The following is a 21236-nucleotide window of genomic DNA, read 5'->3' on the forward strand; positions in this document are numbered from 1 at the left end:
CAGGACTTCTTTAATTATTTTTGCAAGTAGTAAGGCTAATATCTTATAGTCATTATTAAGAAGACAAATTGGACGCCAGTTATCGATGAGCAGCACTTCTTTTTTAGGCTTATATATCAGTGTTATTAACCCCTGACTCATTGTAGGAGGGAGAACATTGTTTTTAATACTCCCTAAAAATACTTTAAATAGGAAGGGAGCTGCTTGTTCAGAAAATAATTTGTAAAATTCTGATGTAATTCCATCAACACCTGGTGATTTATTGTTCTTTAGATGTTTGATAGACTCTATTTTCTCTTCAACTTTGATGGGTTCATCGCACTGTTTAGATTCTATATCACTGTAGAGTGAACATTATTCAGTGAGTTAAAAAACATATCTGTGGATTCCTCACAGTACGTAGAGCTATATCATTTTCTGTAAAAAAAAATTGCTACAGTATTTAGCAATTAATTTTTGGTCATCTGTAATAACACCATCAATGTTTAACTTATGGATAGTGTTATTTTTAGAATGACCTTTCTCAAGTCTAAAGAAATAGGATGAATTCTGTTCTCCCTCCTCAATCCATTTTTTCATAGATCTAATAAAGGCTCCTTCTGCTTTTAATTTATATATATTATCCAGTTTATTTTGTAACTCAATTAGTTCCATCTTTTCCTCCCCCGAGAGGTTGGCTGAGGACCTCTGAGAAAGAGAAGTTATCTTAATGATCACCTTTTCCTCCTCAGCTCTTCTGGTCTTAGCAAGATTACTACCATATTTTCTAAGGTATTTGGACACCTCAAATTTAAAGAGCTCCCAGTTCTTGCAATAAGATTTTTCTTCACAAGCCCTTTCCCAAAAGTGTGAGAGCAGATCTTTAACCTCAAATGTAATTATATCATTATTTAATAATGAGCTATTTAGCTTCCAGTAGGATGCTCTACCAAGGTTTGTATCAGGGGTAAATATTTTGATATCAATGTAAATGACCCTATGAGGGGAGTAGTACAAATATTTGTAGTAACACACTCACTATCAATACATTTGGATAAAAGACAACAATCTATTCGGGATTGTCTGTAACCTGTTTTGTTACTCCAGGTGATCTGTTGGCCGGAAACCTCTCTCTCCATATATCAGTATGATCAAACTTTTCCATAAAAAGTATTAAACCCAAATTCTGATAGGTTGGTCTACCAGGGGGCCATCTATCAGTTGAATTATCTATAGTAATGTTAAAGACCCCTCCTATGAATAATAACGAATTGGGAAATTTAGATAACCAATGAAGTATATGTTTCTCTGTAGATTCAAGCAGTTCATCATTCTCATGTTTGGTGTTGTACCCGTAGAAGTTTACAGTAATGAGTAACTGTACCTGATCATAAGACAAATAAAGTGACCAAAGGGGTCACATTCCGAGTTTAGAATATTACCACCAAATGTATTTTTCATTGTAGGGACACCAGCGGATCAGATCCATGGGAAAGCCAAATATCGTTGCCCCACTGTGTGCAGGGCCACTCACCTTTCAAGAAACCCAGTGTCGTTGTCGTAAAGCTCAGTCTAGAACCAATGGGATAGAACAGCCATTGGGGGAAGTGCTGCACGCGAACTGTGGAGGGATCTCTGGAGTGAAAAAAAAGACGTAAAAGATTTAACTGTGGACAGATTGTACCGGATCCAAAAACAATATTCTGTGGAGATCTAGAAATATTATCCCGAATTATTTAAGCTTGGACATTGAATCCGAGCGGACCGGATAAGATACTTGCACTGTGGGAGTTGATCTGGGGATACAAGCAGTGGAAAAACACTTTAGCTAGCCTAGCCAGCTAACTGAGCTAGGAACCATCGAAAACCGGAGCATCAGATACACTGACCTGCTAGGCTCCGTGCGAATCCAGGGACTTGCTTAATGAATTATGTCTGCCACAAGCATTGACCCTCAGGTAACGTTAGGCAGGACGATGCATGTCGCCGTGCAGTAAATATGTTAGTTAGCTAATTAACCTTACTTAGCCAGGTAACGTTAGCTACGTTTCAAACTAATTTAATTGTGCCAGGCGGTTTGTTGGCAAGCTAACTAACCGGTTTGTTCAAACGAAGGACGTTTTGCGACGACATATTTGCATAGTTTTACTGTACGATGTTTGAGGGCAAACAAGTAGCTAACGTTAACGTTAAGCAAACTATTTGCTAGCGAAGTAATGTTGGCTAGGTAGCTAACATCTCGCTAACCTGCTAGCTAGCCAACTCTTGTTTAGAAATCCGGGGTTAACTAACCTGATAAGCTAATATTTAAATGGATCATTGGTTAACGTTAGCTAGTTAGTTGGCTAAATGGGCGTAGCTAGTTAGTAAGTTAACTAGCTATCTTGCAACGTTACATCGTTGCTTGATGATCTTGTTAGTCATATTTAAGCTATGCGTTTAGCCAAAAAGCTAGCTGACCAACTCACTGATGGGATTTTCCCATGGTGTTACGTAGCTAGCTAGCCAGAACTTTTAGCTAGCCAATGTTAGTCTGATCATGGTTAGACACTTGTCAGCTAGTTAACTAGCTAGCCAGCGGATAGGCCCAGTTAGCTAGGTAGGTAATGTATGGTGAAGCTCCCTTTGGCTAACATGCATGTTTTCTTTTATTCCCGGCGTGATCCAATGGGGATGCAGAGATCAAAGGGACAAGCATCTAAAGGTAAGAATCATTGCATTTCACATAGATAACACGTATCTATCAAATAGGCCTATCTATAACCAAAAGAAAAACAGCCGTATATTTAGCTGCAGTTTTAGGGGGGAAAAAGGTTCTACCTAGCTAGAACCTAAAAGGGGTCTTTGGCTGTCCCGGTGGGATAACTTTTTGTAGAATCCCTTTGGGTTAGCCCAATAATGGACTATCAGAGCCTAACGTTATCCTTACATGATATGTTAGGAAAAGCGAATTGGTTCTGACAGCAAAATTATAATTGTGAATTGATTCTCAATTGCGGTATGGTTCTAGAAACATCAAGCCCTCTACTTTCATATTACATCAAAATAAATTCACAAATGCAAACTTACTGTAGGCCTATGCTGCTTTAACAGAGTTGCAGCCCACAGTATTTGTAGTGCTGAGCAATTAGTGCTTTGAGTTCGGTTTAGTGTCGATTATTAAAAAAGAATCACGGATATCCGTTTGAATTATTACTGTAAACAATAAATGCACAATGCATTAAGTGGGTTGAATGCTATAACATGTAATGTAGAACAATTAATAAAGGACCGTTGATGGTAGTGACTTCCCTTTACTACTAATTTAAGCAATAAGGCCCAAGGAGGTGGTATGGTATATGGCAAATATACCACGGATAAGGGCTGTTCTTAGGCATGACGCAGCGTGGTGTATTGGCTGGTTACCAGCCAATAAGTAATTAGAGCAGTAAAAATGTTTTGTCATACCCGTGGTATATGATCTGATATACCATGGCTGTCAGCCAATCAGCATTCAGGGCTCAAACCACCCAGTTTATAATAGATCTTATACCACAGCATTGTTGCAGACTCGTTTCTGATTTGCTTAAAGGGCATTTTAAACTAGATAATGGGACAGTTGGAAAATATATTGGGACAGTTGGAAAAGATATGGTAGTGACTTCCTGTTACTGCTTATCACTTATTACAAACTGGGGGGTTTGAGCCCTGAATGCTGATTGGCTGACAGTCGTGGTATATCAGACCATATACCACAGGTATGACAACATTTTTACTTCTCCAATTACGTTGGCAACCAGTTGATAATAGCAATAAGGCACCTCTGGGTTTGTGATATATGGCCAATATACCACGACTAAGGGCTGTGTCCAGGCACTCCACATTCCACATTGTATCGTGAATAGGAACAGCCCTTAGCCGTGGTATATTGGCCATATACCATGCCCCTTGGATACTTGTTTCTAATTGGCTAGAAGGGCATTCTAGAATGGACATGAAAACCAGGTAATGGGACAGTTGGAAAAGATATCGGGATACCTTGCAATCATGACACACAACGCTGTGCGTGGCGCAGCGGTCTACGGCGCACTGCATTTCAGTGCTAGACGTGTCACTACAGACCCTGGTTCAATCCTAGGCTGTACCACAACCGGCTGTGATCGGGAGTCCCATAGGGTGGTGAACAATAGGCCCAGCGCCGTCCGGTTTAGGAGAGGGTTTGGACTGGGTAGGCTGTCATTGTAAAATAATCATTTGTTCTTAACTGGTTTGCCTAGTTAAATAAAGGTGAAATAAAAACATGCAGACCTTACTTTCTGCAAAGTTACAAAGGCTAAACCAACAGCTACACAACTGAAATTGGATACATTGTAAACACAGGTCCATCAAGGAAAACTTAGCTAGCATTGATTTGTTTGTGCATAGACATATTTTTTGGAGCATCTGATGACCTAGCACGGTGAGTGATGAACATGAATTTCTCTGGTGCCTACTGTTGCTGTCATGACACACGTGGCGCTATGCTGTCAAATCCTCTCATGTTTCTAGTTTCACCAGCTGTTTTCAGCAACATTTTTTAGACTTTTGTCATATTGGCAGGTTTGCTAAGCAACAAACTATTTATCTAGCTTCTAGCCTAGTATTTGATATGCAATGCGATCTCCTCGCAATGAACCGTTTCAAGTCTCCTGATGAGAAGGCAAACTTTTCTTGCTATGACAGGCAACATTGGGCATTATCATGTCATTGTTATGGATTTATCCTACTGAATATCAATAGAAAACAGCTACTTTGCCGTTATTCTGTCTGCAGAGGTCGTGACTGTGTTAGCCATAGCTAGCTGTCTAGCAAGCAAGGGACAACAATGTCGCCACAAGCATAGCAACGGAACATAAAGAACAAACGACTGGGTTGCGTCCATAAATATCAAACGAACGACTGGGTCTCTAGCAACCAAAATATGAGAGACTTAATTTGCTTATAGAAACAAAAACAAAATGTTTTTCTTTCTACCGGTAAATGTGTGCTTAGTATTTTCTTTGGCAACTGTGGTATAAATGGGATAAACAGCTGAAACAAACGCAACGGAATCAACTTTGCTGTTATTCTGGCTGCAGCAGTCGCTATCATCCAGAAGGCAAGGTCAGTACAGGTACATCAACGCTGGGACTACGAGACTCGCCAAGCCATCACTAGCTGGTCTCTACCCAGTACCCTGCCCTGAACTTAGTCAATGTCACTGGCCGGCTACCATCCGGTTACTCAACCCTGCATCCTAGAGGCTGCTATGCTATGTACATAGACATGGAACACTGGTCACTTTAATAATGTTTACATACTGTTTTACCCACTTCATATGAATATACTGTATTCTAGTCAAGGCTATCCTATTAAACTATTGCTGAACATAAAATTATAGATCTTAAGTATTCTTCAGATATTCTATCCACATAATGTCTATGCATCCCATCATAGATATATCACACACACACAACCACCGGTCAAAGGTTTGGGGTCACTTAGAAATGTCCTTGTTTTTGAAAGAAAAGCACATGGACAAAAACATTTAAAATGACATCAAATTGCTCAGAAATACAGTTTAGACATTGTAAATGACTATTGTAGCTGGAAACGGATGATAAAAAAAAGAAGGAATATCTACGTAGGCATACAGAGGCCCATTATCAGAAACCACTCCTGTGTTCCAATAGCATGTTGTTAGCTAGTCCAAGTTTATCATTTTAAAAGGCTAATTGATCATTAGAAAACCCTTTTGCCATTATGTTAGCACAGCTGAAATTGTTGTTCTGATTTAAAAATTAAATAAAACTGGCCTTTAGACTAGTTGAATGTCTGGATCGTCAGTATTTGTGGGTTTTATTACAGGCTCAAAATGGCCAGAAACAAATAACTTTCTCCTGAAACTCTGCAGTCTATTCTTGTTCTGAGACATAAAGGCTATTACATGCGAGAAATTGCCAAGAAACTGAAGATCTTGTACAACGCTGTGTACTACTCCCTTCACAGAACAGCACAAACTGGCTCTAACCAGAATAGAAAGAGTGGGGGGCCCCGGTGCACAACAGAGCAAGAGGACAAGTACATTAGAGTGTCTAGTTTGAGAAACGGATGCCTCACAAGTCCTCAACTGGCAGCTTCACTAAATAGTATCCACAAAAAAACACCAGTCTCAACGTCAATAGTAAAGAGGTGACTCCGGGATGCTGGCCTTCTAGGCAGAGTTACTCTGTCCAGTGTCTGTGTTCTTTTGCCCATCTTAATCTTTTCTTTCTATTGGCCAGTCTGAGATGGCTTTTTCTTTGCAACTCTGCCAAGAAGGCCAGCATCCCGGAGTCACCTCTCCACTGTTGACGTTGAGACTGGTGTTTTGTGGGTACTATTTAGTGAAGCTGCCAGTTGACAATGTCTACACTGTATTTCTGATCAATTTGATGTTATTTTAATGGACAAAAAAACAAGGACTTCTCTAAGTGACCCCAAACTTTTTTGTGTGTGTGTGTGATATATATATATATATATATATATCTCTCACACACACACTCCGGCGTCAACATTGCTCATCCTAATATTTCTTAATTCCATTTTTTTACTTTTAGATTTGTGTGTATTGTTAGATACTACTGCACTGTTGGAGCTAGGAACAAGATTTTAGTTAGATACTACTGCACTGTTGGAGCTAGGAACAAGATTTTAGTTAGATACTACTGCACTGTTGGAGCTAGGAACAAGATTTTAGTTAGATACTACTGCACTGTTGGAGCTAGGAACAAGATTTTAGTTAGATACTACTGCACTGTTGGAGCTAGGAACAAGATTTTAGTTAGATACTACTGCACTGTTGGAGCTAGGAACAAACATTTAGTTAGATACTACTGCACTGTTGGAGCTAGGAACAAGCATTTAGTTAGATACTACTGCACTGTTGGAGCTAGGAACAAGATTTTAGTTAGATACTACTGCACTGTTGGAGCTAGGAACAAGCATTTAGTTAGATACTACTGCACTATTGGAGCTAGGAACAAGATTTTAGTTAGATACTACTGCACTGTTGGAGCTAGGAACAAGCATTTAGTTAGATACTACTGCACTGTTGGAGCTAGGAACAAGATTTTAGTTAGATACTACTGCACTGTTGGAGCTAGGAACAAGCATTTAGTTAGATACTACTGCACTGTTGGAGCTAGGAACAAGCATTTAGTTAGATACTACTGCACTGTTGGAGCTAGGAACAAGCATTTCGCTACAGCCGCAATAACATCTGCTAAATATGTGTATGCGACCAGTAATATTTCATTAGTGACTAGCCGTAGCTAGTTGGTTAGCTAGCAGCAAGCAAGGGATAAGAATGTTGCCACTGAGCATGACAACGGAACATAAAGAACAAACATCTGGGTTGCATAAATATCGAACTAATCAAACAAAGGACTGGGTCACGCAACCAAAAGATGAGTACGAATTTGTTTCTAAAAATGAAATAATCAACAAAAATCAGTATTTCTACCGTTTATGTTAGAGGTTGACCGATTTTATGATTTTTCAACGCCGGTTCCGATTTATTGGAGGACCAAAAAAAGACGATGCCAATTTTTATATATATTTGTAATAATGACAATTACAACAATACTGAATGAACAGTGAACACTTTTATTTTAACCTAATATAATACATAAAATCCATTTATTCTCAAATAATTAAATATGTTCAATTTGGTTTAAATAATGCAAAAACATATTGTTGGAGAAGAAAGTAAAAGTGCAATATGTGCTATGTAAAAAAGCTAGCGAGTTCCTTGCTCAGAACATGAGAACATATGAAAGCTGGTGGTTCCTTTTAACATGAGTCTTCAATATTCCCAGTTAAGAAGTTTTAGGTTGTAGTTATTATAGGACTATTTCTCTCTATACCATTTGTATTTCATATACCTCGACTTTTGGATGTTCTTATAGGCACTTTAGTATTGCCAGCCTAATCTCTGGAGTTGATAGGCTTGAAGTCATAAACCGTGGTGTGCTTCAAGCATTGCAAAGAGCTGCTGGCAAATGCAGGAAAGTGCTGTTAGAATGAATGCTTACGAGCCTGCTGCTGCCTACTACCGCTCAGTCAGACTGCTCTATCAAATATCAAATCATAGACTTAATTATAATAAACACACAGAAATATGAGCCTTTGGTCATTAATATGGTCAAATCCGTAAACTATAATTTCGAAAACAAAACGTTTATTATTTTAGTGAAATACGGAACCGTTACGTATTTTTATCGAATGGGTGGCATCCCCAAGTCTAAATATTGCTGTTACATTGCACAACCTTCAATGTTATGTCATAATTATGTAAAATTCTGGGAAATTAATTACGGTCTTTGTTAGGAAGAAATGGTCTTCACACAGTTCGCAACGAGCCAGACTGCCCAAACTGCTGCATATACCCTGATTCTGCTTAGACATGAACACAAGAGAAGTGACACAATTTCAGGCACCACATTGATTATATGCAATACAAGCTAGTTAACTAGTAATATCATCAACCATGTGTAGTTAACTAGTGATTATGTTAAGATAATTTTTTTATAAGATAAGTTTAATGCTCGCTAGCAACTTACCATGGCCCCTTGCTGCACTCGCGTAACAGGTGGTCAGCCTGCCACGCAGTCTCCTCGTGGATTGCAATATAATCAGCGTCCAGAAATGCCGATTACCAATTGTTATGAAAACTTAAAATTGGCCCTAATTAATCTGTTGACCTCTAGTCTGTGTGCTTTCACATTGTTTTCTTTGGCAACTCTGGTATCAGTGGGATAAACACTTCTGTTCTGTACATTACCTTGGGAAAATGAACTCTACAAAGGGACTCTGCTCTGCCTCGTCCCGCTGCATCGTCCATTATTTCCAAGGTAATGTACAGAACGTTGGCGTTTATCCCCTACTTAACCATTTATTTACATTACATTACATTTAAGTCATTTAGCAGACGCTCTTATCCAGAGCGACTTACAAATTGGTGCGTTCACCTTAAGACATCCAGTGGAACAGCCACTTTACAATAGTGCATCTAAATCTTTTAAGGGGGGGGTGAGAAGGATTACTTTATCCTATCCTAGGTATTCCTGAAAGAGGTGGGGTTTCAGGTGTCTCCGGAAGGTGGTGATTGACTCCGCTGTCCTGGCGTCGTGAGGGAGTTTGTTCCACCATTGTGGGGCCAGAGCAGCGAACAGTTTTGACTGAGCTGCGCGGGAACTGTACTTCCTCAGTGGTAGGGAGGCGAGCAGGCCAGAGGTGGATGAACGCAGTGCCCTTGTTTGGGTGTAGGGCCTGATCAGAGCCTGGAGGTACTGAGGTGCCGTTCCCCTCACAGCTCCGTAGGCAAGCACCATGGTCTTGTAGCGGATGCGAGCTTCAACTGGAAGCCAGTGGAGAGAGCGGAGGAGCGGGGTGACGTGAGAGAACTTGGGAAGGTTGAACACCAGACGGGCTGCGGCGTTCTGGATGAGTTGTAGGGGTTTAATGGCACAGGCAGGGAGCCCAGCCAACAGCGAGTTGCAGTAATCCAGACGGGAGATGACAAGTGCCTGGATTAGGACCTGCGCTGCTTCCTGTGTGAGGCAGGGTCGTACTCTGCGGATGTTGTAGAGCATGAACCTACAAGAACGGGCCACCGCCTTGATGTTAGTTGAGAACGACAGGGTGTTGTCCAGGATCACGCCAAGGTTCTTAGCGCTCTGGGAGGAGGACACAATGGAGTTGTCAACCGTGATGGCGAGATCATGGAACGGGCAGTCCTTCCCCGGGAGGAAGAGCAGCTCCGTCTTGCCGAGGTTCAGCTTGAGGTGGTGATCCGTCATCCACACTGATATGTCTGCCAGACATGCAGAGATGCATGTACTTTCAAATATTTCACTTGTGTATATTGCATTTGTTTTATTTGATGACTTTCATTCCAATTAATCTCAGAGCTGCTGTCTGACAATAACAATTGTAGTGTTCAAAGTAAATTAGGCATACTTATGACTCCTGAATACCAACTATAAATCACTTAGATCATGTATTATCAGGTAGAGAGACCCTCTCGATTGTGCGTCTTCTGCCTCTTCTCTCCCTCTCCGTGTCAGCCCCACACAGACTGGATAAGTAGGCACGCAATGGATTATGGTCATTGTACCTAATTACCATGTTTTCTGCGCTAAACTGTTGAATATTGGCCTGTTGGAAATTATAACTCTATATTACATCGCACAATGGGCTTGATCCGATTTATCTCTAGAGAAACTGTGTATTGAGTTCACAGAAAACCTCTGAATGAAATGGAATTTAAATAATTGAGCCTACATTGGTAAATTAGTTGTTTAAAAAACTCAAAATAACCAACATTTCGTTTTAATCCCTCGGCACTGTTTTTCAGTGACAACATGTTTGTGGCATCAGTCTTCTGTTTATGCACAGGTGTTAGCTAATTAGAACAGGTTGTCTACTATCTTCCATCTGTTTTCTGTAAACAAGCAGTGTTACATGGAGATATGGCCGTGTAGGAACCCTAACCCTATAAATGTGTGTAGTAATTAACTTTTTTTAATATATATATATATATATATTTTTATATTCTTGCTGATGAAAGATGCGTTCCTTATGTTTCCAAAACCGGACCACAATCAATGCGTGGCTCTTAACAAAAGCCTCTTACCTTTTAGCCAGCCACATTTCTATGGCAACGAGTCCTTCAGATCTAACTTGCTCTGGGGCAGGCTAACTCACGGCTATCTCCGCATAGCCTGAATTAAATGACTGGGCCACGAGTTGAGGATCAATAAAAATCAGATTCTCTCCATCTTGCAAAGGACAACTGATTTTAAATATTTTAATAATAACACATTGTTGGTATTTTAACATTATCACATTACACATTTAGTAATGACAGAATGCATTTGTGACTTTTAGCACAGTAACACTTTTGTATGACTTAAAACAATTATTTAATCGATACGAGTGGGGGGGGGAAGGTGCATGTGGTTGTGCATTGATGAGCACACCGAAGTCAGCATTAACAATATGTTAAATATAAAAGTCTGATTTGATGTTTCAGCATTGTCTCAATGAAGATTTTGTTGTTCAACTAGGTATGTGTGACATGCACGCACAGTTACAGGCCTGCTAGAGTTAGCAGCAGGCGGAAGAGCAACGTCCACTCTCATAGTACGGGTGAAGCCTGAGCTGGAATGTGAAGCTAACTGAAGCTGGTTAGCTTTAGAAAACCCTGAGTAGATATAGCTTGCTTCGTAGGATAGCCCTCAGGAACCCACAAGGACAGCCCAATAACCTTTTTTCAACTTTTTTTTCTTCTTAGAGTAGCTAGCTACTTGGGGTACATTTTTGATCTGCACTGGTGGTCTCTAGTCCCCAGCACACAGTTACAGCTTCACCTCACGGGACACCTATCTGATCTAGATAGTGTCGGCCTAGCTGAAGAGAGTATCTAGCCTGGTACCTTTTGCATGTCAGTTAGCTAAACAATAGTCAACAGCCTATTCTACATTTGTTTGCCATAGATTATTGCTGGAAGTTGTTGTGCACAATTCCAGCTGATTTATTAGCTAACATTTTGCCATACTTTCTGGGTGAGTTGACTTTAACATACAAACTTAGACTGCACACCAGATATTATTCAGAATATATGTATGCAAACCAGCCTCAAATTCTCTACACACGCACATTTTAGTGACTCGCTGATTATTCACTGCTGGTAGGCTGTGACGTTGATTGGTGTTGTGACTAGCCTTTAATTGTGTGTTAGACATTGAGGCAATCAGGCAGTGACACACAGCACAGGCCTTGACTCATACTGACACTGCTGGAGGGGTGTAGGTCACTGCCTGATTCACTTCCAGGATATGACGGGTCTCCTAGCAAGTGCCAGGTGGCTGTCAGTCATATCACGATGATGCAGGCAGGTTATTTGTGGAGGATGACACCACACGCGCATGCTGAGTGTCAGTGTTAAGGCTGCCTACTAAGCACACTTCCAAATGCCCTTCACTGAACTGACAGTGCATTGCCACTCACCTGTTATTGTTGAGATAGAAATCATTCCTGATTTTCTTTTTGCCAAAAATCCTAACTCCTGTGTTGTCGTTTCAGTGCAAAATGGTTCGCTGCATCAGAAGGAGACTGTCCACGACAATGACTTTGAGCCGTACCTCACTGGCCAATCAACCCAGGTGCGTGACTGGCCGCAGGTGATAATGCTAACCAGTCTTTCATGGGATAATGTTTACATTTTCTTATTATTCAATTCTGAATTTACATGACGGGGGGGTGGCAAGTTTGTGTGTTGAAGCTGCAGTTGGAAGAGTTGGTCTCCATTTGTATCAGACTGATTTTAAGTGATGGGTTATTATATCAAGGTTTCAGATTTCCCCAACATAGGCTAGGTCCCTCAAATTCAAATCTGGGACTCAAAGCCAGTTCCACTGCTTTTTCCCATTGTTCCCTCTAATCGGGGACTTATTCAGTCCTGGGACACCAGGTGGGTAGAATTATTATCAGGTAGAACAGAAAAGCAGCTGTCCTCGGGACCTGGTAGGGTAAGAGTTGAATATACCTGGTCTAGGCCTACATTTTCCAGTTGGTTTTCAGTGGATCAAAATTCTCAGCTGTTTCCAGAAGAAGAAAGCTCAGGGTCGGGTATTGCATATTAAGATTGAAGTGTCTTGAAAGATGGAATTTCTCTATGCCCAAATGACGCTGACATTATTTCCTCACGTGAATCCTAATGGAATGTAATTGTCACCTAGCTTTTCACTTAGTAGAGGGCAAGACGGTTGATATGCAGAAGATGATAGCGTTTTATGTTTTTATTTTTAGTTGCTAAATGTGGCCTTCTAACTTGTACCCTCTATTCTCTTAGTTTTTAATTTAAAATGGATGCCAGAAATATCTCATGACTTTGTTTGTTGAAGGGCGATAGATTGTTTCCAGTGAGGGCCTCATTTTGCTCCTCTCACAGAACAAATCTGCCTTTGCAAAATTAAATTTTTGGTATTACTTTCTCATCATTGCCATTATTTTAACCCCCAGTTTTGGCCTTCTGGGTCCATGTTCTTTCCATTTACTAGCTGAGTGTTTTGTGATTAACTGTTTATTAGTGCTGCATAATGTGAAGCAAACACCAAAATACTAATGAAACAACTTTTTACATAACGGGTATAGATTATTGTAATTGTTCTACCTCCACAGAACAGCAGCTACCAGTCCATGACCGACCCCTACCTGTCCAGCTACTACGCCCCCTCCATCGGCTTCCCCTACCCCCTCAGTGAGGCCCCCTGGTCCACCGGTGGAGACCCCCCAATCCCTTACCTCACCCCCTACGGACCCTTGAGCAATGGAGACCACCACTTCATGCCCGACACCGTGTTTGGCCAGCCTGGAGGGCTTGGCAGCAGCATCTACCCCCACCGCTTTAACTTTTTCCCTGAGAACCCGACCTTCTCCGCCTGGGGCACCAGTGGCTCCCAGGGCCAGCAGACTCAGAGCTCAGCCTACGGTGGCAGCTATAGCTACCCTCCCAGCTCCCTGGGTGGCACACTGGTGCCTGACGGCCAGACAGGCTTCCATAGCGACACCCTCAACAAGGCCCCTGGCATGAACAGCCTGGAGCAGGGCATGGTGGGCCTGAAGATCGGTGGTGACCTCACAGGCCAGGGGTCAGGAATCAAGGCTGTGGGCTCTGTGATTGGTGGACCGCCGGTTGTGGCACAGGGGAACGGGGGTACGTCCATCGGTATGCCCCCGCCGAAGCCCGCCTCCTGGGCGGCCATCGCTAGTAAGCCGGCCAAACCCCAGCAGCTGAAGACCAAGGTGAAACTAGGGATGCCCAGCCCTGGGGGAACCCTGCCCCCTCCGCCCATCAAACACAACATGGACATTGGCACTTGGGACAACAAGGGGCCTATGAATAAAGTGGCCCAAGCCCCCATGCAGCAGCAGCAGGCTATGAGCATGCCCCATGGCCACCCCATGCAGCCCCAGACCCCCATGCAGCAGAACCCCATGCAGCCCCCTCCCCAGTCCCTGCTGCAGCAGCAAATGCAGCCCATGGCCTTACACCACCAGCACCCTCCTCAACCCTACCAACACCAGACCCAACCCCCACCTCCCCAGACCCGTTGGGTTGCCCCGCGCAACCGTAACCTTGGATACGGACAAGGAGGGGCCGGCATGGACGGTAGCAGTATGATTGGCATAGTCAGCGGGGGTAATGGCGGTCCCCCTGGTTCTGCCAGTATGGTCCCTGGTGGAGTGGAAAACCACCCGGTGTTGGAGAAGCTGCGTGCCGCCCACAGCTACAACCCCAGGGTGTTTGAGTGGAACCTGAAGAACGGCCGTGTGTTCATCATCAAGAGCTACTCTGAGGACGACATCCACCGTTCCATCAAGTACTCCATCTGGTGCAGCACCGAGCACGGCAACAAGCGCCTGGACGGGGCCTTCCGCAGCCTCAACGGCAAAGGACCCGTTTACCTGCTGTTCAGCGTCAACGGCAGCGGCCACTTCTGCGGCGTGGCCGAGATGCGCTCGTCCGTGGACTACGGGACCAGTGCCGGCGTGTGGGCGCAGGACAAGTGGAAGGGCAAGTTTGACGTGGACTGGCTGTTTGTTAAGGACGTGCCCAACAGCCAGCTGCGCCACATCCGCTTGGAGAACAACGACAACAAGCCGGTGACCAACTCCCGGGACACTCAGGAGGTCCCTCTGGAGAAGGCCAAGCAGGTGATGAAGATCATCGTGGGCTTCAAGCACACCACCTCCATCTTCGACGACTTCTCCCACTATGAGAAGAGGCAGGAGGAAGAGGAGGAGGTACGCAAGGTGTGTTAGATACACTTGTCTTGTTAAATCCTGTGCATCCACTCCTAGGCTTTATGGATGCTAAAGAACCTGCCTCACAGAAGTGTTTGTTTCAAATACAATCCTTTGTTGTTGGTAAACATTTGATTGACATTAGTTATCATCTTGGTGAATATGAAGATGGAATGTCATTGGTACATAGAACAGGGATCTCAACCCTGTTCCTGGAGTGCTACCGTCTTGGAGCTTTTCACTCCAAACCCAGTTGTAACTAACCTGATTTTAAGTTTATCAACCAGCTAATTGTTAGCATCGGGTGCTCTAGATTAGGGTTGGAGGGAAAACCTACAGGACGGTAGCTCTCTAGGAACAGGTTTGGAGAGCCCTGATATAGAGCCTATCATTTCATTGCCCTCTTCATAAGAGGTGTGTGTGTGTGTGTGTGTGTGTTTAACTGACTTCTCTTCTCTCCTTGTACTCCCGCTGTCAGACCTTTGAGCCGCCTGCACCCATCCAGAACCGTTCTCGGCTGGAACAGGTACATGTCCACTTTCTGTCTCTCAACAGGAATCTGACATTACTGTTATGATGACGAGGGGTGGAAGGAACATTTTGGTCACTGATGTTTCGATTGTGTTTTTCAATGTTATTCATGTCCTTCTCTTGTCTCCCCACAGGAGCGCCAAAACAGGAGTAAACAGCAGTAGAAGACATTTATCCTTGGCTTGATCAACAGTTACACTAGGACATTCGATTTAAGAGACAGAATAATTCAGAAATTATATTTAAAAAAAAAAAAAAAAAGTTCTTTTTTTTCTATTTAATCCTGGTGAATTTCTGCCACCACCGTGGAGACTTGCGCTTTCCGGCCCCAGGTACCACCCATCACCTCTTGTGCAGGGATAACAAGCTGAGTTCATGTATTACCTAGCCACCACCATCGCATTGTTTTAGTTCTGGTTGACTTCGTTTTTTTACGTTCTCTCCCATATACTCTTTCTCGTCAGACTGGATTTGTTTTTGACCTCTCCTGACCCCTCCCTAATAACTCTTCCTGGATTTGTTTTTGACCTCTCCTGGCCCCTCCCTAATAACTCTTCCTGGATTTGTTTTTGACCTCTCCTGGCCCCTCCTAATAACTCTTCCTGGATTTGTTTTTGACCTCTCCTGGCCCCTCACTAATAACTCTTCCTCGAATTGAATCAGGGTTTGACAGCACCAAGGAGAAGAGAGAATATCTGCCACTTTATATTTCTGTACAATCAGGAACTGCCGTGTCCTTCCCCTGTTTGTCCATTGGGGGGCGGTGTTGTCATCCTTCAGAGGTTTAACTGTGCCAACAGGGTTGGAGGATCCCAAAGGCAAAAAATGTTCGGACTTAGAACTGTGTGTGATAATGAGACTTCAGTGGTTTATCTATTTTTCATTCAAGATCAACAAAGTCTATATTTTATGGCTTTACTACTGACAATTTTCAGTTCAGAAAGATGATTTTTCTGGAGCCTTAATATTTTGTTTTCAAGTTATTGATGACTTGTCAAAAGAATCTTTAACTGACAGTGCTGGAGAAATCAGGGATAGTCTGAAGTCAGACTTGGGACATTTCAAAGGAGGAAGTGTGCAAAGGCCTCTGGGAAGGAAGTAACTGATGGGTGTCCTCCACGACGATGGAGCTCTCACCATCTGAATTGAAAATTATACTATTTTACATCCCTAACACCCTTCCACTTTGTTTTGATAAATGACATTTGTCTTGAAGAAGTTGTGTCATTATCAGGAGATTATGTTCACGTACTCAAGCCAGTCTGAGAGAAATGTAGCATTCACCATTTTAAATGAATTATTTTATAGTTGGAATGATGTGCTGTAACTGCTATATATGAATGAATTGTTTCTCTATTTGGAAAAATCACTTGGGTTAATTATCCGTTCATCATAAATCTGTCTTAATCTGTTGTTTTGTTTGACTTTCTTCTCAAAATGTGTTTTTTCTGTAAATCTCATGTTCTTGTTAATGCTAAGATTTAACTTAGGAGCCTGTAGTCATGGAGATGACCTGAAATGAGCAACTGATTTACTATCAAGAGTAAGAAAACAAATAAGAACTAAATATGGTTTCTGTGTTTTTTGTTGGTCAAAGTCATTGAAAATAAGTCAGTGGTATCAGGAATTATCTATCCATCAAGATTGATTGGTGGTTGAACATTGAATGATAAACAATTATCCCAATTATCCCTAATTAATAGCCCACAATGTGCAATCATGCAGGCTGCAATCACAGTCTGGTAACCTTGATTACATTGTGGTTAAACACTATACAACCCTTTTGAGTAATGGTTGGCACAACGATTTCTTTCCAGTACAGTTCCTTTATTGACAGTACAGCAGTATTTCCTTTGTTCTCTTACTGATCTCAGACATGCTGGATTCCCATTCTGCACAGAGAGACTGGGTAGAAACTGTTCTGTGTGCCATTCAGTCCACTCTCTTGTGTTGTAGGTTTATTCTGACTTGAGCATTAAACCTGGAATTCTGTGACATCACAGTGTGTGTGAGCAAGAGAGAGACATGGATGTGAATGCTGTCCCTCACTCTTACTGCACATCAGTGGAGGAGCTATAGGAGGACGGGCTCATTGTAGTGGCTGGAATTAAAATAACTGGAACGGAGTCCAACGTGGTTTCAATATGTTTGATATCGTTCTATTGATTCCATTCCAGCCATTACAATGAGCCCGTCCTCCTATAGCTCCTTCCACCAGCCTCCACTGCTGTACATGAGTGTGAACCCGCATCTTTTGTGTTCATGGAGTTGTAACAGCGTTGTTTCTTGCCATGTGCCTGGATCAGTTCCAGACTTGCTGGATGTTTGTGTATCACCACAGCCCAGTCTCAGATGTTGCGTAGCTGCTCTTTTCCCTGGCCGGTGTAGTGTAGCCCCTGTATGTCTGGAGACATGACCTTTGACTTCGTACAGGGGATGTCCGGGTGCATCTCAATAGTCTTAAGGGGCTTCCTTCCTCTCCTCCATCTGCAGTAATGTGAAAATGGAGTTAAAGCCATATGGGGTGGGTGATTTCTATGGTGTTTTCTTCCACAAGTTGTCTTTCACACCAGTATAGATGAAGGAAAGGAGACAAGTGGAGGAAGCCACTTGAGATTATAGACATTGCTGTTTTTCTTTCGGTCAAGAAGCATGAAATGGATGTGATGCCTATAGTTCAGGACTTACATGCACGTGTCGAGTTGTTTGCTGCAATAGAGGGCCATGTGTATGGTTCTAAAATAAAGGATATGTCTACTACACTAAAGGAATAATGACGTGATATAAAACAAATATTAATACAATTAATTATTGTATAGACTTGCAAGTAAACCACTTTAGCTATATCAGTGGGATCAACCTGTAAGGTTTTGAAAGCTCTATCTTGGTTTATTATATTTTTTCCTTTAGAAAAAAATCAAGCCTTAATAAACTGTATATTTAGCAACAATCACTTTGTCTTAATCTCGTCATTACTGTTGATCATTCTGAAAACACTACTTCTGTTAACTTGACAGTGATTCTGTTTTGTTTTTCCTTCCATGTTCCAGAAAGGTCTTCAGGGGACGGTTTTTCAAAAGTTACCCGATTGGATAGTATTAAATGTTAGAATTTCGTTTTTTGAAAACGTAAGAATGAGATTCTGATCTTGCGGATAAGGATGTGTTAATCCAATCTGACCTTTAATCAGGGAATGTAAGAATGGGATTCTGATCTTGCGGATAAGGATGTGTTAATCCAATCTGACCTTTAATCAGGGAATGTAAGAATGGGATTCTGATCTGGCGGATAAGGATGTGTTAATCCAATCTGACCTTTAATCAGGGAATGTAAGAATGGGATTCTGATCTGTCGGATAAGGATGTGTTAATCCAATCTGACCTTTAATCAGGGAATGTAAGAATGGGATTCTGATCTGCCGGATAAGGATGTGTTAATCCAATCTGACCTTTAATCAGGGAATGTAAGAATGGGATTCTGATCTGGCGGATAAGGATGTGTTAATCCAATCTGACCTTTAATCAGGGAATGTAAGAATGGGATTCTGATCTGCCGGATAAGGATGTGTTAATCCAATCTGACCTTTAATCAGGGAATGTAAGAATGGGATTCTGATCTGTCGGATAAGGATGTGTTAATCCAATCTGACCTTTAATCAGGAATGGGAATGTAAGAATGGGATTCTGATCTGCCGGATAAGGATGTGTTAATCCAATCTGACCTTTAATCAGGGAATGTAAGAATGGGATTCTGATCTGGCGGATAAGGATGTGTTAATCCAATCTGACCTTTAATCAGGGAATGTAGGTCATTTTGCATTTTTCAAAACTCGAAGGTAGTGGTTAGGATAGTTTCCATCCCACAAATCTGGATTATCTTGATCCCACTAGAAAGTTGGATTCAGATTGGATTTAGAAAGGTGAAAGGCACTACAACCAAGAAATGTCAATATAACTAAGGTGAGGAGGTTTAAAAAAGGTTCTTACATCTGAAAACCAAAGGTTCATTATGTTAAATTGACTACAGTACAGGTATGTGGTAAATTGTTATATTGACAAGTGTCAAATAAATGAATCTAATTATAAGTGATATGCAGGCTCTTATTTTTAATCAAGGTACCTTTTTTCATGTGTACTGAACAAAAATACTGTAAAAATGCAACATGCAAACATTTCGAAGATTGGACTGAGTTACAGTTCATATAAGGAAATCAGTCCATTTTAATAAATTCATTAGGCCCTAATCTATAGATCTCAAATGACTGGGCATGGGTGCAGCTGTGGGTGGGCCTTGGAGTGCATAGGCACACCCACTTGGCAGCCAGGCCCAGCCAATCAGAATTAGTTTTTCTCCACAAATGGTATTTATTACAGACAGAAATACTCCTCAGCCTCCCACCCACCCTCAGACCATTCTGCAGGTGAAGAAGCCGGATGTGGAGGTCCTGGGCTAGTGGTCTGTGGTTGTGAGACTGGTTGGACATTCTGTCAAATTCTCTAAAACAACATTGGAGGCGGCTTATGGTAGAGAAATTAACATTAAAATATCTGGCAACAGCTCTGGTGGACATTATTGCAATCAGCATGCCAGGTCCCTCAAAACTTGAGACATCTGTGGGATTGTGCTGTGTGACAAAACTACACATTTTATAGTGGCCTTTTATTGTCCCCAGCACAAGGTGCACCTATGTAATGATCATGCTGTTTAATAATCATCTTGATATGCCACACCAGTCAGGTTTATGGAAAATCTTGGCAAAGGACAAATGCTCACTAACAGGGATGTAAAACAAATGTGTGCACAAAATGTGAGAGAAATAAGCTTTTTGTGCATATGGAACATTTTTTATTTCAGCTCATGAAACACTTTACATGTTGTGTTTATATTTTTGTTCACTGTCGTTTACTCCTTTCTGTTTCCCTATGACAGTGTAGAAGAAGTACCACAACCTGTCCAATAGATGGTAAGGTGGAGGGAGGCCTGTTCAAAGCACTGAAAATCTGGATTCTGTGATATTGTGGTAGCTGGATCAGAATGATCCTATTATTTTCTGAAAAAACAGCTCAAAAACGGACAGATTGATATAATCCCGATAGAAAAAAAGAGGATTATAGAATCCGTCTCTGATCCCCCCCCCTTTTGAAACCTGACCCACACACATACATGTAACTGCCAAAATAATGGAAGCGCTTGAGTAAATGAGGGATACAAAGTAAATTGAAAGCAGGTGCTTCCACACAGGTGTGGTTTCTGAGATAATTAAGCAATTAACGTTCCATCGTGGTTAGGGTTATGTATAAAAATGGTCGGCAGGCTACCATGGCTAAGCCCCATAGGATGGATGACAATGCCCCCATCCACAGGGCACAAGTGGTCACTGAATGGTTTGATCAGCATGAAAATGATGTAAACCTTATGCCATGGCCGTCTCAGTCACCAGATCTCAACCCAATTTAACACTTAGGCCCATGGGAGATTCTGGAGCCAAGCCTAAAACAGTGTTTCCCACCACCAATTCAATTCAATGGGCTTTTATTGGCATGGGAAACGTGTTAACATTGCCAAAGCAAGTGAGGTAGATAATATACCAAAGTGAATTAAACAATAAAAATTAACAGTAAACAGTAAATTGTTTCAAAACAATAAAGGCATTACAAATATCATATTACGTATATATACAGTGTTGTAACGATGTACAAATGGTTAAGGGTACACAAGGGAAAATAAATAAGCATAAATATGGGTTGTATTTACAATGGTGTTTGTTCTTCACTGGTTGCCCTTTTCTCGTGGCAACAGGTCACACATCTTGCTGCTGTGATGGCACACTGTGGTATTTCACCCAGTAGATATGGGAGTTTATCAAAATTGGGTTT

At 41.9% G+C, this 21236-nt stretch overlaps 1 protein-coding gene across 3 annotated transcripts; it reads left to right on the forward strand.

The window, feature by feature from the left end:
* The first annotated feature begins 1537 nt into the window (after positions 1–1537).
* On the forward strand, positions 1538–18313 carry LOC115116084 (YTH domain-containing family protein 1-like). 3 transcript variants are annotated; one of them, XM_029644569.2, is made up of 6 exons: positions 1538–1937; positions 2659–2683; positions 12106–12203; positions 13204–14829; positions 15308–15355; positions 15495–18313. In XM_029644569.2, exons 1-6 carry the CDS (start codon positions 1911–1913, stop codon positions 15522–15524), a joined length of 1854 nt encoding a protein of 617 aa, XP_029500429.1. In that variant the 5' UTR covers positions 1538–1910; the 3' UTR covers positions 15525–18313. The 3 variants fall into 3 exon arrangements, with proteins under 3 accessions (XP_029500429.1, XP_029500428.1, XP_029500430.1); XM_029644568.2 differs by having other exon boundaries at positions 1539–1937; positions 13204–14838; XM_029644570.2 differs by having other exon boundaries at positions 1539–1937; positions 12106–12185; positions 13204–14838.
* The last annotated feature ends 2923 nt before the right edge of the window (positions 18314–21236 follow it).

Source organism: Oncorhynchus nerka, linkage group LG20, assembly GCF_034236695.1.
Source record: "Oncorhynchus nerka isolate Pitt River linkage group LG20, Oner_Uvic_2.0, whole genome shotgun sequence".
NCBI classification, from domain to species: Eukaryota; Metazoa; Chordata; class Actinopteri; order Salmoniformes; family Salmonidae; genus Oncorhynchus; species Oncorhynchus nerka.